Source organism: Varroa destructor, unplaced genomic scaffold (assembly GCF_002443255.2).
Source record: "Varroa destructor unplaced genomic scaffold, Vdes_3.0 BEIS01000002.1, whole genome shotgun sequence".
NCBI lineage: Eukaryota > Metazoa > Arthropoda > Arachnida > Mesostigmata > Varroidae > Varroa > Varroa destructor.
In genome coordinates this window covers 9,531,259-9,554,968 of record NW_019211455.1, presented here as the reverse complement: position 1 = coordinate 9,554,968, position 23,710 = coordinate 9,531,259, and the positions used below count along the sequence as shown (strand labels likewise).

The 23,710-nt window shown below is 41.7% G+C and overlaps 1 protein-coding gene and 1 long non-coding RNA gene across 28 annotated transcripts in view; one reads left to right on the top strand and one right to left on the bottom strand.

Annotated features, from left to right (window-relative positions):
• Positions 1 to 321: 321 nt before the first annotated feature.
• LOC111243846 (trypsin-1-like) overlaps positions 322 to 23,710 on the bottom strand; it is a 43,532-nt gene continuing 20,143 nt past the window's right edge. For 19 of the 27 annotated variants that reach the window (XR_015321779.1, XR_015321782.1, XR_015321784.1 and 16 more), the window contains one exon: positions 3,024 to 3,117. Coding sequence is in view for 7 of the 27 variants with exons in the window: in XM_086980883.1 (XP_086837009.1) it covers positions 1,489 to 1,767; positions 2,033 to 3,043 (1,290 nt within the window). In the remaining 20 variants the exon portion in view is untranslated. Of the gene's footprint in view, positions 1,768 to 2,032; positions 3,118 to 16,544; positions 16,642 to 19,221; positions 19,397 to 19,422; positions 19,565 to 23,710 lie in introns of those variants that run through there. The other 8 variants (XM_086980882.1, XM_022790053.2, XM_022790054.2 and 5 more) reach the window with 6 other exon arrangements.
• LOC147757339 (uncharacterized) lies at positions 9,652 to 12,206 on the top strand. Its single transcript, XR_015321801.1, has 3 exons — positions 9,652 to 10,038; positions 10,307 to 10,574; positions 11,393 to 12,206. It is a non-coding gene; the product is annotated as an uncharacterized LOC147757339 (long non-coding RNA).

Here is a 23,710-nt window from a genome sequence, read left to right as displayed (position 1 = left end):
TCGGCAATGATCGATGGTGACTGGAGAACCTACTTCGCTGTAGGTTGAGCCATCTCAAAAATATAAATCATAGCATTGGCAGTTATATCTGCTAAAATCAATATCGCCTATTACGTTTTGAGCAGCCAAAAACATCATTAAGTATAACTGGTAGAATAACGTAGGGATAGGAAAGCTGAAAGGAGACTTTGTCCTTTTGTTGCGAAATTGCTGGTAACATCAGTAATAGTAGCTGGAGCAAGCGGTGCCATGTGACAGGCGATACTAGATTGAATCAATAAGCTGGCAGGAGGTAGGCTCTATGTAAATAAATAAACTTACTTACATGAACATTTTTATATAGCAAATTTTATTCAGTTCTGTTATTATTTCAAACATTTCAACCTTTATACGACGTGCCTGCGTTAATCGTTGCCAAATAAATAAATGTAATTATCTGAAATATGTTTTCCAATGCGTTTTCTAAAGATAGGACTCGTCTAAAACAAAGTAATTAATTCAAGTGACCAAATTATCAATTGGTGTTTATACTTTTGCGGCAGCTCTCGATACAACGGTACCAAGAAAAGATACTAATATTAAAAAGGGGATGACTGTCCAAAAATAGGAAACAGTATCAATCTGTAAAGATTCGTTTGTAATCTCTAAATTTTACGTTCTTTCACCATATTTATTGATATAACACGACCTATAAATAACTAATCGGCAGTAGTGTCTCGTTGCAAAAGACCACTACAATAAGTTAACTTAGTTCGTAATTAGCAGACGACGCGGCCAGCGCCCACACTTAGGTGACGTAGGAAGGCAAGCAGTTCGGGACAGAACTTTTGTACCGAACATTCTGCACTGAATTAAAAAAAAAAAAAGCAAAAAAAAAAAAACAGGAATAAACCAGCAACTTAATGCCTTCATATGTACAATATATACCCTATGTGTTCGCCTAATACACTTAATAATCGCCTATCTTATCTAGATCTATACAAGGCCCACTTTTGTGAGATGCGTCGCTGCTGGTGTATGGTCACCGTGTATGTGCTCAAGAATGTGTAGTCTTTTGTTAGTGTAGGTACCTTCTCTATCCTAACAGTAACGTTAGAGATTGGGCAACCTAACTTAGAATTCTTTGCCAATACATTCTTTTGTCTGCTTGGAGTAAACAGTTCTTGCCTTTAACATTTTTCTACTTCGAACAACAAAAGCTCAAACCATGCGCCCGAGCGGTAAAGATGCAACAGTAATTTTTAAAAAAGATTGAATTTGATGTCTGTTCGTTATCCGTACTAAGATTAATCGAGTGCGCCGTTTTATCTTAAACAGTTGTATAGTTTTTCCTCGCCTCAGGATTTTCGATTGTTACACAGTGTTTCTGATGACGATTTAACAAATGTTCCTTGGTGCGCGTGCACTTTTGCTTCTGCGTGATGTTTCAAGTAGGAGAAAATGCCACGAGGGCATAATAGTGTTAGGACAACAATTAACAGGAACTTGCTAACTGAAGACGTTGGCAGAGATCCAGTCTGAGGAGCTGGCCACACGGTGGTAGATGCCAGGCTGGTATTGCTTCGCGCAGGAGTAACCAGCCGAAACCACTCCGATAAGATACCAGACCCCGTTATCGCTGAACATTAGGGGACCCCCCGAGTCGCCTTGACATGAATCCCTCCCGCCGAACTCATATCCGGCGCACATCATCTCGGCGTGGATTCGCAGATTGATCCCTTGCTTGCGATGCCACCGCTCGCATTGTTCATTCCTCATCACTGGAACCTGAAAACGATGTCAAACAATTTGAGATTTTCAACCCGGCATTGCGATTGATGATACGAACGGTTCTCACAGGCGTCTTCCGCTACACCATTACTAGTATATGATGGTTTGATTGTTTAGTGCGAATGCTAGTGTTAATTATTTAGCAATATTGGTTAACTAATAATTTGCTATGATTGCCTGTATGGAAAAAGAAGTGCCCATTTAATTGTTTTACTGTTAAATACATATATAGTCAATGTATTTCAATATAGATTATTACTACCTGAACATTCTGCAAGGTGCGCGGACGTAGCTTCGAGCGTGGCTCTATGGCGCCCCAGCCAGCAACGGTGGCTGTACGTCCTGTGAAGTCGGCGCCCTTCTCGGGTAGGCAAATTGGCATGATGTTTTCGCGATATTGGACTGGCCGATCTAGCACTAAGATAGCAACATCATAACGGTCAGCCTGTGGCGTGAATTGAAAGTTCGGATGCACACGAATCTGTAGGACGTTGTATTCTTCGTGAGGAAGCTCTTCGATGTCTGAGTTAAGCACGAGATCGCCCAAAATCACTTTGATCGATTCAGGAGCTTTGGCTTTGGCGACGCAATGCCCTGCTGTGACAACATGTTGCCTGCCAACAAGTGCCCCTCCGCAACGGCTTCCAGCCACAAGGATAAATGCTTGCCAAGGAAATTCGCCAAACTCGGCATCATTACCACCTACGATTCGGCTTACCCTGCCAGCGCTCCGTCCACAATACGGGTCATTCTTGACTGGTCCAAAGATTGGAGGCTGTATGGGCTTCTCCGATGGATAATCACAACAGTACTGGAGCAAGCTTCCGCTGCAGGCCTTGACCGGCTTCCCGCCGGCCATGAGACAGCTAAAAATCATACCACATTTTTGGCCTATGTCACAGCCATCAATGTCATTATTTAGGCGGCCGACTATGCGTTGACCGAAAGGCCTCCGAACAAACTGAAAAAAATTGCCCTTATTGGACTTAGCCGCGTAGCGGGAACGGGACCGCGTCCTCCAGAGATTCCGGTTTCTAGTGCCACTACTTGTCGTCATGGCACGATACACTACGATGGGATGATTGGGAGTCTCGGCAGACATCGGGTCGAGGTATGGAACAGACTGTGCGTTGTAGATTTTTGCCAAAACATCGCTACGAGTTGCGAGGTTGAGCGCCAGCAAAAGCGCGGAAATGAGCTGTAGTAACAAGGGCAGAAAACAGAGCTTAGGCAGCGCTGGTGGCCACTGTCCCGAACGCCCCAGCAGGAGCATGGTACTCTGTATTGCACTTTGTTCATAAGTTTACGAGCGATGGTGATAATAACATTCTCGTCATTCTCTATTTCCTGGAATTAGAAGAAAAATTGAATGCGTAATTAGTTGTTGATGATTAAATGTTGTTGCAGTGTAGCTTCTATGATTCCTGATCATCGCCAGGTGTGCAAGCTAACTACGTTCGTAAGAGTAGAGCGCACTTCTGAATATTCAGCACACATTAAAATTCCCATTGAAGCTTAAAACACGATATTTCATCATATCTTTTTAAGAGACTCTATGGATTGTACTAGCCAAAAAGCAAGATAAGTGAAGTAGGCCAAGATCAACCAAGATGCAATGCTTTTCCAAATGGGCTTTTGGAATATTATTGACTGAGTACTCCGAAAGGCGAAACACTATCGGAAAAACAAGATCGACAATAAGCTTTTCTTTGTAAAGTTATAATATAATATAGCATCAATATGTTAGCGTAGCCTCGTATATGTCTTGTACTGGTTACATATCGCGCAGATTTTAGTCGTTCCCCGCTCCGGTGGGTGAAGGGCCGAGTACACTGGGCGTATTACAATTCTCGATCTTTATTTTTTCTACTGTTCCTGTTGTGGATTCGGCCTTCCACCGTTATGAGGGCTCATGCACTTCTACCCTTCTTACTAAATCCAAACAAAGCGCTATATATACTTGCGTATGTGTATATGAACATATATACTACCCTCTTGTGAGGTATATGCCTTGGCCATTTTAAACACACAGATAGTAGCATGAACATTATTATTCTTAAATTTTATAATAATAGTCTACGCATAAATAAATGTCAGAGTAGAGCTTTCGTAAATGAAAATCCGAAATCGAAGGTAAAAAAGTTTTTGATATTTGACGAAAAGTGTTCAGGAGTCGTTCACTGATAAGTTATTTAAGTATGAACCTTGTACTAGGTTTTTTAAGCTCCCACGAAGTTAGTTTTATCGTTTTAGAATCTGAACTAAGTAAAGGAACGTAACACCATCCCTCTGTAGCAAGAACACTGAACATGGCAACTAAATGATTCGAGCATGACCTATTTTTGAATTTTGTTGTATTTATTAGTATATTTATGTGAAGTAAGCGGCCGTATCATCAATCCGCAGAACATCACTCCTTCATTTTTGATGGCTATTCCTTCTAGAGTAGAACGGGGACGGGTAACCAGGATATTGCCAAGACCAATGCAAAGTCCAAGAGCGTTAAGCGTTTGGCGCATAAGTCTCGAGTTCGCAGAAACTTTTAAAAAAAAATTAAGCTGTTAGATGAAAACATAACACATGTCGTTTTTTTGTTTATACCTTCATTTTTTCATGAATAGAAAAAGTGAATCCTCTCTCTGTAGCGCCCTTGTGGTCTAGGCAATTCGCAGGTCACTAAAATTCAAATTATTACTGTTACTGCTGCCCGTTTTTCGTCAATTCAGCGTCTAACTGCAAACCTACTTTTCTACCTAAACGAAAACCATAATTTTACTCAAGTGTAAACTTAACATAGATACGTATTCTTGGGTGAGTCGATTAGCTCAGCGTATGTTTATTCGTAATACCCCTTTTATCTCCCTATTGATGGCCGGCTCTAACTCATCTAGTAATATTATCAGTTTCAGCCTATTCCGTTTTATTGTTTCCGGCTTTATAACAAAGCTGACACAATAGCCTTGTGTGCGAAGTTCGAAACTATTGGCGAATAAGTTGTAACATCGGTGTAAGTTCCAGTGCCAGTAATGGGTGTTTGTTGCTACCGCAGTCGAACATAGATATAAAGAATGACATTAAGATAATGCTAGTGAAGTTTGCGCTTTTTGAAAAGTGGTATCTTATGCAAGACTCGTAAATTGCAAATTTCAGAGAGCCACCGTAAGTTGTCGGTGGTGCAACCCCTCTCCTTTCACAATAATAAAATATAAAGGATGGAATAAAGTCAGCATTGCAGTTAAAAAAAAACTGCCTTCCACTATAACTGAAGCACGTATTGCTTTGATGGTCAAGGGTCAGCCTACCTTTTTTTTTTTTTTTTCTGTAAACCTTCCGAACTTATGTATTTTTAAGAGTTATATATTTGGAGTAAGACATAGTTTGTATGAATTGGCACAAGCATACACACTGAAATGAATCAGTGCGATCAAACAATCGACAACATCTCTCCTGCTGATCTTAATCCGCCCCTGAAAAGCTAGTCTAAATACCTAACAGCTCCAAATTAGACAAGCCGCTGATTTCTTGACTAGAATAACTGCTAATATGGTTACTGTTCAATGTAATTATGTAAAATGTTCGTTCTTCTACCGTAGTAAGAAGAGCAGGTTTCAACTCGTTTTTCCATTGTGGAAACTCCCAACCGGACTCTTAGTTCGAGAACGGGTGCAGTGACGCGGTAGTCGGCTCGTTCCAATCAAAACACCATCTTCGTCACAGCTCCGATTGAAGCGAATGTCTGTCTTACTATAGATACGCTATGTAACATGTCGACGATCAGCAGTCGCTGCCTCGTACTTGCCACCATGTTTACAATCGGTAAGCGGTCATCCGTTGGATGATCTAGACGTTCACAGTCCCGTTCAATTTCTTTCGGCTCCACCGGGCTGAGGTTTATGCCCAGCGAGCGTCTGCCTCGTTGCCACAAATATCGATGATGGGCACCCGATGGCCATTGGGACTGCTATCGTTGCAACTGCCAAACGCCGCGCCCGGAGTGCATGTCGCGTAGTACCTGTTAATAAGGACGAAGTAGTGGAGGAAAAAGCACCAAGAGCAAAAGTTGTAAAAGCTCCCCCCCCCCCCCTCAAGGCGGTGACCCGACGATGCCCTTCGGTAAGATTACCACAGCCTAATCGCTGCCGTGTCGTAAGAATCGCTGACGCTGCTGTTGCATTTACCGCTAGCGTCTACAGACGCCGTCGCCAGAACTTGAAACAGAGCAGACGCCAATAACAATAAAAACAGTAATTGTTTGAGAGATCAACACTGCGTAAAAATAGATATTCATTGGCCAAACCAAAAAATACCCATTACTATAGCATTACTGGCGGCGAATGCCTTCGTAAGTTTCATCGACCTTTTTTTACCCCTTTTCGCTAGTAATAGCAGAAGAAGCACAAGCGAAAGCTAGACTCCTCGTGGATCTCGCTCTGATCGCATAGCGTGCCGCCATTGTCGACAGGCACAAACTTTCTCAAGAAACTATTGTATTTATTATACACGTAATAATATATTTCGATGATCATAAATTGCTTACGGCCTCGCTATCGGTCGTTTCTAACAATGACATATATTGTTCGGCGTCACGTATTTTAGCGTAGCCACGACATAGCCCACAACATCAAGCAGTACTGAGCGTCGTATTGAACGGCTTCATTTAGCTGAATTGGTCGTTTGGCGTTTCAAGAAGGAACTCGAAGGAAAATTAGTAACGTATACATCAACATCAGTAAAACAACTTTAAGACACATGAACCAAGATCATTGTGTACAGTAATTGAAGCCGCTGCGACCAACTTCGGTTAAAAGTATGATCAAGTTAAGTGATAAGTTAGAGCAGCCGATGGCAAGGGTCGAACAAATAAGCATACATAATAATTGTGCTAGCTCTAGGAACGGACGGAGAGTATTAAAAAGGAACGAAGTGACCTTCGTCATTACTGCTGTTCGGCTTTGTTTAGCTGACTGCTCAGACCATGTCGATGATGATGATGACCGTGAAAGTGTTGATTTGTACTTGCCGCGATTGCGGTCGCGAACCCCACCGATGCCTCATGGGCGACGGCTCGACGCAAAAACAAATGTTGATGTTTAAGAGAGAAAAAAAAAACGACAACTACGCCACCGCAAGACGTTATGCCGCGTCACAACGGAAGCGTTGTTGCTACCGTTTCGGTTGCCATAAGCAACAAAGAGACGGTCACCATCGCACGGGCCATCAATGGGACCAATGACCGTCCACCAATGGCACCTCCGCCGGGCGCGCTATGCAGCGTACAACTCCATGTAAAAATCCATGACAAAGTGTGTTAAGCTTGGCTTGGCCCATCCTTTCGTATACAGGCTTTCAACGAACAAGCAGTGGCGACGACACGGGAAAGCCAGCCGCATTTGGTGCTGCAGTTGGTTTTGATCGAACGAAACGACTTTAACTGAAACACGCGCGGCTGACGGTCGAATTCGCGAAGCGATTATTGCTAACGATGGATCGACAGCAAAGCCACTGATCTGAGCCGAGCAGAGCGTCGCTTTATGTGTCGTCGTTTTTGTGGGCGCAAGGCGCGACTCAGCACGCCACTCTGTACCTCCTGGACGCTGCACACAAATTCATAGGGCAACAAGGGTAATGAAAGTAGCAAGGCATGGCGTTACCTTTCGCCCCCTGAAGCATCATTATAGAAGCAAGTACAAGCAATGAACTTTGATGTGGTCTTCTTCGCCGCAACAATAAAAAAGGACGAAGCTCTTTTTTGCTCTCTCCGACTACGACTACCATTATGATGATGATCAACATTCGTGCGCTGAAATCCAGCTTGCCAATGCACCTGTTGCCGCAACCGCCACTTCCTTTCGGCGCGCGCCCCTTATGAAGACGTGGAAAAAAACGCGCGCCATTTCGCTAGATAGATACCGCCACTGCAGAACCGCAGTAAGAGGTGGTTGGTAGCCGGTAGTACGCTAATGATAATACGCAGTTTTAACAGCAGCACGGACACAACGATTCGCGTGACGTATCAGGAATAAATCGACGAATCTGTTTATACATTTCTCACGAGTTATATAACAGCTAAATATACATATAAATTATACGTAGATAAATGTTTATATATACATGGATGTGTACAAACTTTATTTTGTTGTTATTACTAATTTCAATACTGCTCTTTTCGTTCATATGCTTGCGGCTGTATGAGCGTGTCTGTCTCTGTATACAGGTATATTGCAGTAAGCGAGGCGGCAAGATTCAAATCTAAATTGTTATTAATTGGAGATTAAGCTAAACGTGACCAATTATTGTTGTAGAAGTTACTGTACAGAGAAGATTGTCGTCTAACGCGGCGGTCTATCTAATCTATCGATATTTTTTTATTACAACTGTTATGGTGATAATTAGTCCGACCACCTGCAAGATTTGTAACCGATGGATTACGGAAAACAGTGGCGTAGTTGTAATTAAAAGGAATACAAGCAATCACTTTTTACTCGCGGGATTCGGTAACAATGAAGGGATACAGATTGGTTCACTATTTGCCCTATAGCAGGAAATCTTTCAGTCATAGGTAGATATGCTGGGTCCTTACATAGCTACAGCGAACAAAATACGGATGCTGGACAAAGCTTTGCGAAATACAAAGGAAAATCAAGAAATAAATCAACACCCCCGTAAAACTAACCCCGTAAAAATGATCCCTTACCTGTGTAACCGTTTTCCTTGTAACAGAAATAAATATTTCCCTAAAATTTGTTATACGCGTGTGGAACCGGTATGCTTAACTAAGTAAAATAACATCAACAGACTCCGCTGTTAGCTAGAGTCCTCCATTTTTTCCGCAACATGTTCCTATTTCAATGAAGCGATATAGATCATTTTCCGTTGCTTACGTTGCAAATAATATCCCATGACGATGCAGTAATAAGGTATTGAAATGCTGAACCTAGGGATATGTAAACTGTTCTAGGTCCGAAACAAGGCTCACAGGTGTTTCGTTTTGTGCGGATCACCCCTTAAAAAGCAATACTTAACGGCAGTACCTAGTAAAACTAAAAATATTAGGATGTGTACAATGTTACCAGACGAGGCCGACGCTATTCAGGTCGGCTAGAAAACAACTAGACGGTTCTCTGGCGCAGGCATGTAGCACAGATATAGACATGTTAGGCTGCGGGTTTCTGTTTATATATAACCAACTATTGTAAATAAAATGTATACTCGAGGATATAGCGCAGCGTATAACGGTATATTACAATTAATAGAGCTAAACGATGGGCAAGTGTTAACAAATATACTTAGATGACGACGCAGCAGAGCTCTTCTCTGGCGATGTTCGAACAGATACTCGTCCAACTGAAAATACTCAGGCAAAAGCTACTGTTTAAAGATGCCCAGTTGTCAATAATCTCTTCTGCTAGTTAGCATTTACGAAGAAGCCGCACTGCTCGCCACTAATCTATGACATATAGGGAAATAATGTGTGTATTATTATCTCGACTTCTCGCACCTCTTACAGTTTGAGCGACTCTTACACGATACTATATGCCTTTACAAGCCTGTCACTTCCCGGCATAAGCCCGAATCACCCGAATTTGTCATAATGAATGGCGTTGCCCTTGTTAGGATTCGTCAAAAGAACCAAAAGCCGTGCAATTTAGATCAGGTTTTTTTTCTTATAAAATCTAACAAAACGCCTTGAAATTCGCCTGTGACAAATTAAGAAGTAATAATTAATTCTATCACAACAAATAAAATTAGCAACGTTTCTATTACCGCTCGTTTACCCCACGCTTATACTATAAGAGTAAACGGCGTGTTATCCATGTTAGCTCCAAGGAGTATGAACAAAAGCTCAGCGATAGTTACACGCTTACGTAACCAGCTGCCGCCAATGTCCGCCAACCCATCTCCATTTGCAATTCACTGACTGGGATCAAAGGCACAAATCTCTGATTGAGAAGGGTTGTTTTCTCTGCGTTTACCTATGCTAGTGCTCCCGAAGCAGTCCGTACTTACGGAATTACCAGATAAATCCCTCTAGTGAAATTCCTTCGCTGTTGGTTCTTTCAGGCCCTCTTCCCACTCGGCGCTACGAGTCCTTTCCCTGCAACTGCCGCACCTGCCATCGTACCACTAGGAACGACTCCAGGGATTGTCTGTGCCGGCTTGTCACTACCTTGAAGTAACTCGCTAAATATTCTTAGAATGGAAACAGCAGCAGACCAGCCGCGTCACAAGTAAAATTAGGAGCGTCTCGTAAGAGGACGACTTATTATGGTATTGTTATTACTAGCATGTTATTAGGTGTGTATTCTTCCATTATTGTGTTTGCTCTTCTATGAGGAGACCTTGTTCGTTGTCTTCTCTGTCCTCCTTACCCGAACTTACTGGCTTGCTTCGCTCGGCCATCTATCCCCCAGTCGGTCTGTTTACCTACTTACCTATTGTTCAATGCAAGCGACGATCATATAATATTTATTTACTTTGTGCGGCCGCCGCTAGCTCCCGAAGCTGGCAGATATATCTAACAGGTAGCTAAATGTAGCAGGTGTGGTGGTGGTGGCTCAATTGTGGCGGCAAAGCGGCTACGAACCCATGCCGGCGGACGGCGCCGTCTAATTACAATTGCCCACTCGTTTGCCTGTCTGCGGGGGGCGACCTGGGACCGCACACGTAAAGGGACTATTCAACGAGAGCGACGAAGCATTCACTCAGTTCCTCGGAGCTCTTATTAAAAGAGAAAGAAAGACCGAACGTAGTAGTCACACAAAGCTTTACTGGGCCTGGCCGTAAAAGTCCATACTGGGTACGACGTAAGTGCAAGCTATTTTCTAGGTTTTAATTTTTAAAAATTCAGAAATTTAGGAAGTCGCTGAAAAACTTCAGAAGTTACACCTGGCTAGCCGGACGTAAGCTAGTAAGAACATCTACATCATGCTTTAGTTGTTTTGGATTCGCTACCGCTATTAAAGGAATGTTTTTAAATGGGATTCTGTCGATCAGAGATTATTGTGTCACAGGTTGTTATGCAATTGGTAGATACTGCATGATAAAATTGATCGTTTTTGAGTATGGCAACAATCGAAATTGAATTGCGTCTATATTATTACAGACAGAATTATATGCATTTGTAAATTTTCAAAGTTATATTTCGATTTTACAGTTGGAACTGTAGTCACAGGAGAAAACCATGAAGACCTTTGCATTTCTGTTCAGACAAAATTAATCATGTTGGTTAATTCTACGACGCCTGATCAACCATGAATGAAAGTAGAAACTTGCTCACATTAAAAGTTTAATATAGATACGCATTTTTCCGTTGAATTGTGCTTCAGTAAATAAGACAACCATTAACCTAGGGGACATATTGTGAAAAAAACGTTGCAGCGTTTGCAGGACCGCAATGTCCGCCACGCAAGAACTAAATGATGCCGCGTAAAATCTAGTCAGTAATGTAATAGCTCAACCAAGACTCTGGCACTTGTTTTTCCCAGGCTTTGATTATATCTTGCCAATAAGAGATTGCAACCATCCAGAGACCCTGTTTTTACACCCAAGGACAAGTCCTTATTATACAATCTAGCTGTTATGGGACTAATAAGCAAAACATTTTTAATGCGCCCTTCTGAAGATATTTTCCGTATGCTGTGGCAGACTGACGAAGCACAGAAGTGTTGAAAACATTCTGCGGCCATTCAAATTCGTATTCTGGCGAGTGGTAGTTGCTGTCTTTTGGAGCAAAATGTCAACGTTGACCTAAATCATCACGATTTGGTAAGTGCTGGCCTAAGTTATTTTGACCCTCACAAGTTCTTCACCAGCATTAAATCCGCAACAATGGCGACTGAAACTATCTACGCCATTGTAAATACACCATCTGGTTATATGCGAGTCGAACAGAGCTGCAGGCCACTTCGGTACGATAATATACCTGCAACAACCACGTTCTGTTCAAAAGGTGGTAAAAAGCATGAAGGCCAATTGGAATACGAAGGTCTAGCATAACCCTACACAGTACAGATATTGTGTGGAGTATGCTATTATAATTACTATTACTATATTAAGAAACAGTGCCACTACCCTTCGTCTATGAAACCCAGTTTCGATATTGTGTGTGGCTAGACGCCATGTCCATCGCGGAGTCATAAGAACAGTTGAAATAATAACTGACCATGTTGTGATACTTCAATGTTAACACACAAATCTATGTACATAGGTATGAATAATAATTGTCAAAAGGGAAACAGAAACGCTGACCAGTGAGAAGACTAAAATATGCAGTAATTTCTTAATCGTAACATAATGACAATGCCGGTCATTTGTCAAAAAAATAATATAAATCAGATAAAAAGTGGAGATATCTGTGTTTTTTTTTTTCGTATGAAACATCCGATTATACAGTCGATACTGTTAGATGTCATAACGCTCATTTGTGTAAGACAATGGAAAATAGATGCGGAACCTATAGGATTATGTTATAACTGTATTAAGCGCCAAAAGCCACCCTTTATGCCAAATAGCCAGTGCGTTTTTGTAAATGTTATCAATAGAAAATTATACTAAGCGATATGTCCAAAGTTGCTGTGGTCCCTCGCGTGAGGGGGCCTGCTACCTACGTACGTCAGACAGTGCAATCCATATATAGCGGTGTCGCCTGTATGAGTGATAGTTAGTTTCAAAGAATCATTTCTTATCAATTTCAGTGTATAAAAAAGAGATTTTTAGACGATATTATAGGAGAACTACGGAGAAGGGTTCCAGGTCCGTTGAGCAGCACTGCGCTCCGTCCGTCATAACATCGATAAATTATCGGCGTCTTGGCTGTTTCAGGCATCTTTGTGAGCAAGCCATCTCACCGCTGCTGCTGTACTGTAATTATAATATTGTATTTGTCGCCACTTGATATAGCCGAAATACAAAAAATGTTCAAAATTAAGGTTTTTGAGCCCTGGCGTCTACTAACGAGAGAGACACACACGCGTGTTAATGCATGTTGTAGATCGGCTGCCCTCCACAGTTCAGACGGTAACCATCGGAACGCAATTAGTATGAGCCTAACCAAAACACCACTCAGAGCTAAGATTTAGCTATGGTTTACACGCATGAATCAAACTTAGTATATACCACACTGACGGGGCAAATATATATATACACGTGCTTGCGCAATCGCATAGCCTCGATATCTGACCACGCCTTACTTTAAATCAAGCGAAGATTTCTCCTACAATGCAAAATGGCGAGAACTATTCGGCCAATCGAGGCAAGCTCCTGGTGCAATCCAAGCGTCTCTGGATGTATTCCTGTTCTGGTAGCGAAATGTATATCTCTATTGAACATCGAGTAGTCGAACGGCATTTTCCCCTTTTCACTCTTCTTCCTCAAACGCCTAATATTTGGTCGCATTCGATATAGAACAAGCTATACGCTCAGATGTCGCAGCATCGCCAGTGGCGCCACCTGATGGACTCGTAGTATTAACAACAATTGAAGGCGCGTCCGTCCGGCATTTCGGTGCACGCCTAAAAATGGCACCCGATTTTTCAGTTCATACAGAAGCTGTTCTTCGGGATATTTCGTTGGAGGTCGTTAAAAGCCTCCGAATACTTAACGTCACCTACTTCGCAGCTGCGTATGCCCAAGTCGAACATCGTTACGGTAAAGCACTTGAACGGGTACATTCCAACCCACAGATAAGGCGCCCAACACTTGAAAGTCTTGCATCAACCGGAGCACTTGGCAAATTTCCCGTCAATAGACTCCCTAGATAACTATATTGGACCCCAGTCGCTGACATAGACGAATTATTGCACTGACTACTAATAGAAGCAGTTATTCATCCAGAATTTACGCCCGAAGTAAGATGATGGTAAAGAGTCTTTTTCAGGCGAGAATCAATCAGATTAATAAAAAGCTCCGTCAGCAGAAGATTGCCATCAGTCATGGCCAAAGCGCGTTGCGTTTCATTACATCGACCACTTGTCACTCCATATTCAGTTATCGGTAATATTTCAGAGCGATTTCGATGCGCGCGGCTGCTCGTCTTCACTGACCTGTTGAAATCAGCTCACGACCATTCACCGTCTGATCGAAATAATCTTACCGTAAAGAAAAAGCGAAAAGTTCCACAGCAGAAGTCATACACAGTTTACAAAATGACGTTTGCCGTACTTATGACATTCTAATATTTATGGCATTGTCGTATTTGTTACTGATTATTTGCATTTATCTATACGATATGATTGCTACTGATCACCGAATCAAGACAGTGTCACCAGCGACATTGTTACGCTGTGATCTGTTTTTTCCTCTGCAAGCATCAGTAGTTGATAGGCTGTGGCTTATCATCAACGAAGTTCGCTGTTCGATTTCATTTATATCGGAAACGAAAAAAGACAGCAGGCTGCATCGGTGCTAAGTTCGCCGAGATCTTTATGACCTCTCCTATGCGAGAAATGCTACAATTCGAATCTGAGGCAGTTATCAACTGAAGGGTCAACTTTGCACGTTTGTATGTTTTCCAATTAATAGATGCCGATCTCAGCGTCGTACAGCCAATGAATGCGCCTCTGCCTACTTCGTCTGCCCACATGAACAGTAGACATTGGCTGGGTCATCATCCTAGCAGTACTGGAGTTTGCAGTACTTACTCCGTAGAGCTATCTAGTTTTTATTCGTTTATTCAGTATTCGAATCTACTGTACAACGTAACAAATGTTCCTTTGAAACTGTTTTAAAGTCGTACGGGACGTTGTTGTCGTAATGAAGATTGGAAAAGCATGCCTAAAGTACTACGCTCGGGTACACCACTGGATATTGCGTTGGACACCGTTCTCGCGCAGATTAAACCTTCATCTCATAGACTTCTTTCCGGAAGGATAAAGGTCGCCACTGAATTAGAGGTAATACTCTGTTGAATAAGTTGATCACACCGATTGCTGTCTATTCACGAAGAAATAGATGATAACGCTTATCTAGACCTTCGTCCGCTTCAAGCTTTTCTACTAGGATTATTTAAGCTACATGCATATGTTGGAATGACACGAACGGCCCGTTATTCTCTTTTGCCTATCCGCTGTTGATCATAGCAGGGAAAAAAAAGCAAGTCCTTAATAAAAATAGGGTCGCGAGAGTAAATTGTCAGACTTGCATTATGGTCTTCCGGTTAATCGTAGCATCGCGGATAGTAACGGAATTTCATAGTATCAAGTCAATTGGAAATACATATAGACCTTATGTCGATCGTAGTGCCTTCTTCTACTTTGTTTCCTCTGTCGATATTGTACGAAAGAGTCCAGATGAGAAATCGACAGGAATTCAATGAATTTAGTTGTATTTCATCTCAAGCTGCTATTTATATAATGCATTATAAACGTACTCGTCGTTTAAATATAGTAGCTCATAGTTTGAGATAGGTCGCATGAAGTTTCGTTGCTTCACGAAACGTAAAATTGTTGAAGTACACAGAAAAGACAAATTATGGTGAGTTGGAAAGTTTTGCCGTTTTCGCAGCAACATATTGCGTTCGAAGTCACGGGTGTAGGGGCCACAACAATAACAAGTATAGAAACCAACTACAAAAGTGGAAATGTTATTATATAGCCGTCAAATTAGCGGTCATGCTTTTAAGCATCGGCAAAACATGTATTATATTTTAACATTAGTTAATACAATATTACCACCGTCTTTAATGGTTCGTATCAGGAGTGTGCAACTTTTGCTAAGTGAGTTGAACCATGGAACTTTAATTGTTCGCAGTACTTCAACGAACCTTGTATTGCCATATACTTTTAGGTGCGACATGGTACCTGACCACACGGTAGGTGCGACACCTGAACTATACGAAGCCTATTCTTATTCAATTCACAACTAGTTATTGCTCTTATGCTTGACAGCGGTCAATACTTTATGTTAAAACTGAACATAATTCCCACAGCTGTTACAGTTCATACAGACGGAGCTTCCGCCTGAAAATTTACAGATTCAATCCCGTATTTGCAGTCCATCTCAAACTGTCTCGTGTTTGTCTTGTGGCAAACTAAAAAAAACTTTTACTTTGCCACTTATGGAAACATTTGGTTGTAGCATATATAAAATTAGGACAAAAGGACAAATCTGATTTGTTGTACGTAATTTTTTCGTGTTGCTTTTTTTTTTTGAACAGGGATATTTTCTATTTGAGTTGGGCTTCTCTAAAGATGTTCGTTCATTGAAGCATTTAATTGTTAATAGTTTACATAATAGCGCTAAAAACTTAAGGGAATTAGAAAATCCCCAACATACACAACCCCCCATCGAAGATGCATTGTTTTAACACACAACGTTCCCCTACGACTCAGCTCGGCGGGATCGAAATCGGCTCGCTGCGCCAAGCTTTTTCAGGTATTTAATTTTGATTGGTTATATCTTCGCAATAAAATAATTGATACTGAATAAATAAACGAACAAAATAGGACAAAATCAATGAATATTCCTATATTTTAACCCCAAGCTTTTGGGTCAAAGCAGCGGTTTGAATGAATTGTAGGAGTTAAATGTGGAAGGACTATGGGCAGTACATACATTACAACATGTTACAAACATTTATATATGTGCGTTTACTTGCATCAAGTACTTCTCGATAAAGATCTATACTGGCAGTGTTGACGTTTCCGCCATTGTTGCACAATTCCAAGTGCCCAGTCCCAATTTGCGACCGTGTGTTGATTTGATTTAATAGCAACAACAAAAAGGTGATAATAACGAATGCAGACATTAGTATGGATATTCGTAAATGTATACTATACCTCTATGAAGACATGTAGCATGCAGGCGGTAGCCTTAGGAACGGTTGTTGCGGGTTCGTACGAACACTGCCTGTATCTGAGTCTTTCACTCGAGCCACTGCAGCAATAGGAAATAGTCCACCGTTTACATAATTAAATCCAGGAATGAACATATTTCTACTTAAACAGGTACCTTAAAGCGCCGATGCTGAAACCAGACTGATCCGTTCACGCTGTAAGGGATCTAAACAGCGTTTTTGTCGTCTATTTTGATTAAACGTCTCCATAGGTTGGGCGCAAACCATATATTCATTGGCTAATATGAGGCAAGCATTTACCGGATAAGCTGACAAGTCTCTTTTAGATATTACTACATTTTTTATAATGTATTCTTGTAGTGCTCTGTCAGTTGACGACAGGCTTCCTAGCAGTTAGCCATAAAGCATATAGATAGCATGTGATTTTCAAAGAAATAAGGACTTGAAATCTTTCTGTTTATCTATCTAAGCCGCTGAAGCTACCTTGTTTCAACAGGCACTTAAGTGACTCATATAGCGTAAGACACCACTTCGTCTTCATAGTAGTTTCGGAAAGATCTGTTGCAATGCTAGTATACAATAGAGGTTATATGGTCAATGAATAATTCGTACTTATCAAGTTGTGCCTGAACGAGTCGAACAGAGTCGACCTCAGAGCTCGACAGTCTTTGGAACCCAGGCAGCGCCATTTTTATCTTGATTTTTCTAAAGAATTTTGTTGGGGTTATCATAATTGCCGTACTTCTGAGACGGAACTCGATTTCCAGCGGAAATGAAGGCGAGCTTAATCGCTTAAAAGAAAATTAGACTCCACAGTTCAGGGAGGGACTGTAGATTCCAAGATCGTCGACTTCAAAGCTCTCGCGATCCCTTAGAGCACTTGGTCGCAATGACCGGTAGTGGAAAATGTGTTAATAATGAATCTGAATAGCACTTCATCACTCACAATTCATTTGGCTGTAAAAATCACCAAATGAACCTTTCCACCTCACCATCAATATTAGAAACGCCTGAATGATTGTATTTTCTTTGCCCGTATTTACTGTTGCCCGTAGAGAATACAAGGGAATAATATTAGCATTAAATTAATAGTAAATGAGTGCTTTTCATTGGTTACAATTGGGTCACTATCATTAGTTGTACTCAATACGATTTCTTGCTGGGTTAACTGACGGAGTCAGAGAAGCAGACTGAGCACCTCTATGTGACATCTTTTCTGTACTTAACAGGTTTAGTGACATACACAGCTAATAAGCAGCTAGGGACGTTTGATTGCGTAACCGAAACGTAATTATTGCCCAGAAACGAAGACCAAAGAAAAGGCTTGCCAAGATGGCTGCGGACGAAAATGATCCCAGATAGAAGAAATGAAAAAAATAGCAATCTGTTAACGCACATCTCGACAGTTTAGCAAATCTGGAGTATTAGCATAATAGATATTTCGTCTGCTGCTTGGTCATTGGTGATACAACAGAGCCAACAACAGGTTTGTCAGGTGACGAGGCCCAACCTTATTAAAGAGGGCAGTCCACAACAACTGAATTGGGTTGGCATAAATGGCTGTCTATTCGGACCACCTATTCGATTAGTAAATAAAGTCATAAAGAGAGAGAGAGAGAGAGAGAGAAAAGCTTCAACAATCAAATACCTTAGGGTGATAGAATACTTAGAAAGGTTCAAATGAACAGATACGACGAAAACGGGTGTAAATTATTATACGGAACTCTTGTATCTAAAGTACAGGCTCTACGACAAATTATACACTCTGTCACAACTAACCCAACTGACGATCCATTTTCAGATTACTAAACAAGTGTGTTAAACACTACGATAGCGTAATTGCGTCTCCTGTCTACGCAAACAGCTCCTAACCGCAAATAGTAATAACAGAACCTTCTGTAGCTCTCAAGAGTTTGACATTCGGTGAAGGGATCGAATAGTCAGGTCTAAGTAATTAAAGCATTATGGGGACACCGCAGTAATAAGCGTGATCGCGTCGTTAGACGATGTAGTGAGTATTTCGATCCAGTCCCACCTCACCTAGCGACAGAGGCGTATAGCACCCAAAAATTATGGCACGCCCATGATTTCCCCTGTTAATACATGGATAACCACCTCTATTCGGTCAATCGACCAAACGTTCGTCCGCTGCTCTGTGTAACCAGCTCTGAAGAGCTTTGAACGAAGTGTCAGCTTCTAGTTATTTGTACGCAATACGACCATCACATATTTGCGCTTTCACAAATCTAACACGATCAGTCAAGAGTTCCACATTTATAAACAGGTCAAACTCAGACCTTCACACATGTCTAATGGGAATTGTTTGCTGGGTAACGCTTTGCCTAAGAAAAGATCAGCGTCCTTTTGTCCTATGCAGATGAACGGTTTCCATCTGTTAAACTAAGCCAAGCAAGTACACTATTAGGCTGGGTAAGCTATTGAACGCTTGTACATTATTTATCGCACAACCCTAGGCGACATTTAAGAATTAACATGAAACTTAGGAAAATAGTTACGTTGGCCGGCTAAATAATATGTTTATTATCAGACTGAGTGCTCTGTTAGAATTCAACAGCGTTTTTTGTCAGTAGATTTAGAAAATAGGCAGAACGTCTAGCTTCTTTTAACAGAAACGATGTCTATGATTTGTGGTCGCTTACTTCTTACCGCTCGCACCGCTCAGAAAGAAAAAGCCAAGTGCCGCCGATTCGAATGTGTCGTGCCCGAGTTAACTGTTCTCCCCTGCATCATTATATGCTAGGGCAAGGGCCTGAACCGGCGATAAAACCGCAGAAAGCGTGGCCTGTGCTGGGTCGCTGTGGTCGTCTACAGCAAATTAAACTAAATAGCCCTAGACTCACGTGGCGAGGTTGCACATCAGCAAACCGTAACGGTACCTCGACAGCCGCTAACGCCGTGATCACCGAACACTCAGTAGGAAAACTAATATTTATTCTGCGTAGCGAAAAAAATAACCTCTTATTGTATTTTCAAAGGACCTTTCGAACGTTCTTCCGTTCATAATTTCCATTTCCCTCGTAAGCCTCACTTACCGATCGGTCCCCCGGTTAAATTCGAAAACTGCCTCGGCTCTTTTTATCTCATCTGGCAGTTAGTACAAGGAAGACATTTACGACATGATTTTTCACTCGTTTCAAGTAATGAAAAACGAAGTTGAGGATTTCGGGAAGAGTGGTACCCGCAGACGCTTATGGAAATAACGTCATACAGGTTCTTCAATAAAATAAGTGATATTCTGTTTGACTGTGAAAATGACAGCGGCGGTGGTTATGTGTGATCCAAGCGCTGTTCCATAGCTCACTGATAACTTCACAGGCAGCTCGCCGATAAAAGAGCAACGAAAAAAGGTTAAGTAACATACGGGGCAAAACTTGTTTTTAATTCCGGTTGAGAGAGCCCTTAGCTATCTTGGTCGCTACTACATCGTATCGAGAATGAATATAGCATCAGTACCTCGAGCAGGCTAACAGAGTTAGTAATAAAAATATAAGAACCAAGTGAATATAATTTTCCATCTTTTAGTAGCAGTTTGCCATTTGCCTCCTGGGCTCAATGACTTAAACGCTGGTAGCGGGAAAGCTTTGAATAAATAATATGATGGGGCATAGAAGAAGTTTTCACGTTCTTTCTTTTTTTTTGAGTTAACAAAGGCGTAGAGAAATATCGACGCCATCCGCCAACGGCATATGATAGCTACATAATACTAACGCAGAAATTTTCGTATAGTGCTTTTCGCTTTTTGTTAGTCTTGTCCCTTAGTTTCGCCCTTCTCCTGGCAAGTATTTGATGGCATTCAAAATAAGCAAGTACTGTTTTGCGTCTCTGGACGCCGTGTATTGTGCTTCCTCGTTTCCTGAAATCATTGGTTATATTTTGTCGCTTCTTCCGGAACCTCCTTCCGATAACAAGGCCACAAGATGCAAGGACTGGCTATGATCCTGTAACAAAACACGTGGTTACATCGGACTTCAACTGGTCTTCTTCGTCTTATTGCTATGAAGCTTTCTTTAGATACCGAAGTTGAAACCATCAAAGAAATTGCACTCCTTGGAACCACCTAGTTTATTAAATTAACAAGCAGAAGTTACCTTCTCGTGTGAGATAAAATTAGGGCAACGCATAACAACTACTAGCAGTGCTAGCGTAGACATTAATGTTTATAAAAGTTATCCCGTATTTTTGTATATTACAATTATAGGGTACTGTATATTATGAATCACCTTTATATTCGCGTATATGTTAGCGTACGAACCACATCATATTTCTAACTAGAAACGTGAATGGGTCACTGCTATTTGCTAAACTATATTCTGGACAGAAATGCCCCACTGCAAAGAGTCTAGTGTGTACATAAAGTGAATTGACTTCGTAACAGACAAGACCATTGCATCACAAATATGTGCCAACAAAGCCACCCAGGTAATGGGTTCTACGACACTTCTGCGTCCTCAACAAGCTTCTCATATAAGCTTAAGCTGCTTGTTTGGGTCGATCGTCTCGCCCAGCATAAAAATCGAATGGGTTACTGATCACTTGAAACAGGACGAGGGAATCTAACGAACTCATAGCCAAATGACGTAGACTGGTAATGTCAAGGCTCGAGTCCTCGAGCGATTCGCGTGTCTGAGTGGGGTTCTGTATCATAGAGAGCACACAAAAGTACAATCTTTTCTGCTGTCGGAAAATCCTTCTTGCTGATAGTATCGAGGTTGCTATTGTGACTCTGAAATGATTATAGTTTTTTTGAATTCTTAGAGTGGCTCCTCTAGTGTGGTGAAAGCATCTGCTTAGGCTTTATGTCCTACCTAAAAGTGTCAGGTGGAAAAATCTACGTTTATTATCGGGAAATTACGTACATAACTTTGAAGTTCAAGGGCGAACCCCAACGTGTTTATATTTCGGGAGAACTATCACTGATAGTTACTTTTTGGTCGAACAGTCGTCTTGCAGCACGAAACGTGTGTACCAACGCTCGGGTTTGAGCCCAGACCGCCACTTGTCTCTCATGCTTATCAGGCGAACACGCTATCCACCACGTCTTCGTCGGGATACTATAATTAACCTAAAATATGTCTAGATTTTTAAGAATAGTAATTCTGTCTTTCCCTCTCCCTGTAAACAGCTCAATTTTTTAATTATCGACATTTAATGTGAATGTTTAAACAAATATAATTAAGGGGTAGAAAAACTGTTATCTTTATTACATTGTAGACAAATTTTATGTCTGTAGCTTCCAGTGACTGTCGAAGACGGCAAACCCAGATTTAATTGTTGTTTACTTTCTGAAGGCTTTATTCCTTAGACTTGATCATCCACAGCAGTAACATCCGAGTGTTTATCTACAGCGTTATAAAGTAAACCGCCCGAATCCCGAGTTTGGAAGATTAACCACTTCGTGGGTCCTATTCTATCTATCATAGAAAAATAAAGCTTTTAATTTTTTTTTACCATCGTAAAAAAAGCCTCAGTACTAAGTGGGTCCTAATTGGAGGCTAGGTAGGTCACAATCGTTCCTGCTGTGTTGTAAGCCAAAACACTTCGTTCACATATGGGAAGTTCTTCGACATACTTAATTGGCTAATAATTATTTAAATTCGTCGTGTGTCTTAGTCAGAAAAAGCAGACCTATTCTGAACTCGTTCATTCGGTTACTGACACACGACACAGATCCGAAGCTAACATGAGCTTGATTGCCCTGCTGTCGCAAAAACACATAATGACGTTGTTTAGCACAGTTGACACTGCTAGATATACTCCTTTCCACACGATGCCATTTATAAGCAGCCGTAATAGCACAATAGTAGACTTCGAAACAAATGTCAGTGGTGATATACCCCATAATTGATGTCTAGGTTATTGACATGCTATTTCCATAATATCTATGCCAAAATGAATACGGAACACGACAATGGAACGAGATCGCAACGAAAACGACGAAGCTTTAGCCATGCTGTATTTTTGCACCAGTTTATCCGATACGTAATCTGGGGTTTATCAATCAAATCAAGACGTCACCGAGAAATGATGCATTGTGGAAACGTCATAGCCGAAGATGGCAGAGCGAAAACCAACGGCGAGTTTGAGCCACTGGAATGGAATGGCCATAGGACGCTAGCGATAACAATTACTGCCCTATAATAATACTGTGTTATCCCATTGACGCCATGGCGGTGCGTGGCGCGGTGGACAAAACAGACGTCATACATACGTCTCTGTGCATACTGTGAATGGCAGGTGAGGATTGCCGTACTTTCCTTAGTCGTGTCACACTTTTATGCTGTTGATCGCCTTTTCTATTAGTTAAAAAATAATTTCGGTTAAAAAACAAGTTAAAAAATAAAAGACGATAATGTCCACCTCTTTGGCTATTGACTGTCACCATATATATTCTCCACATATGTATCGTTTGGCTGCTTCCAGCCGCCGGCCCTAATCAGCCGGTGTCGATGAGAAGGATTTTAGCGAACGCCATAAAAGGCGAAGAGAGCCCTGTCTTCTTTAACCGTAAAACGATGTAACCGTTACTGACATGGTGGCTGGCTATTCTCGGTATACACTGTTAGTATGGGGATCGGTGATGGCTGGTGACTCCTGTGCTATTGCAGTCATAGCTGGGCAGAGTGAAATGAATTGATGAAAACGAGGCTGGCTATCGTCGCCGGTACCCTCGGACTATATCGCAGCAGCTTACTGGTTCGGCTATGGCGATCGCTGCTACTCAGCTGCGGCTTCTGCCACTGACAGCATTGCCGTTTGACTGTCTGTCGTCCCTCTTTGACGCTATTTCTGCGGCCGCCGACTGCCGGAACGCGGCACTGTACCGGCAGCTTACGGGAGAGCAAACCGACATCGCCATTCTGAAAACGCTAAAACACACACAGAGACAGACGGAACCAATCAACACTGATCGAAAAAGTCCAGAGAAAACGAACTGATGGACTCCCTTCGTCGCTGTAGTCGTGGCGTGCAGTCGTCGCTATTTCGCTCGGTTTTTGGCATTATTACGACGATGGTGAGAGCCACTAGCGTCGTAAGGGCCGACGGGACACCGGGTACGAATCGAACAAAATCAAATTAATCGCTATCGTTCCTGCGGCCGCCACAGCAAATGATAGCACGTTTCTGCTC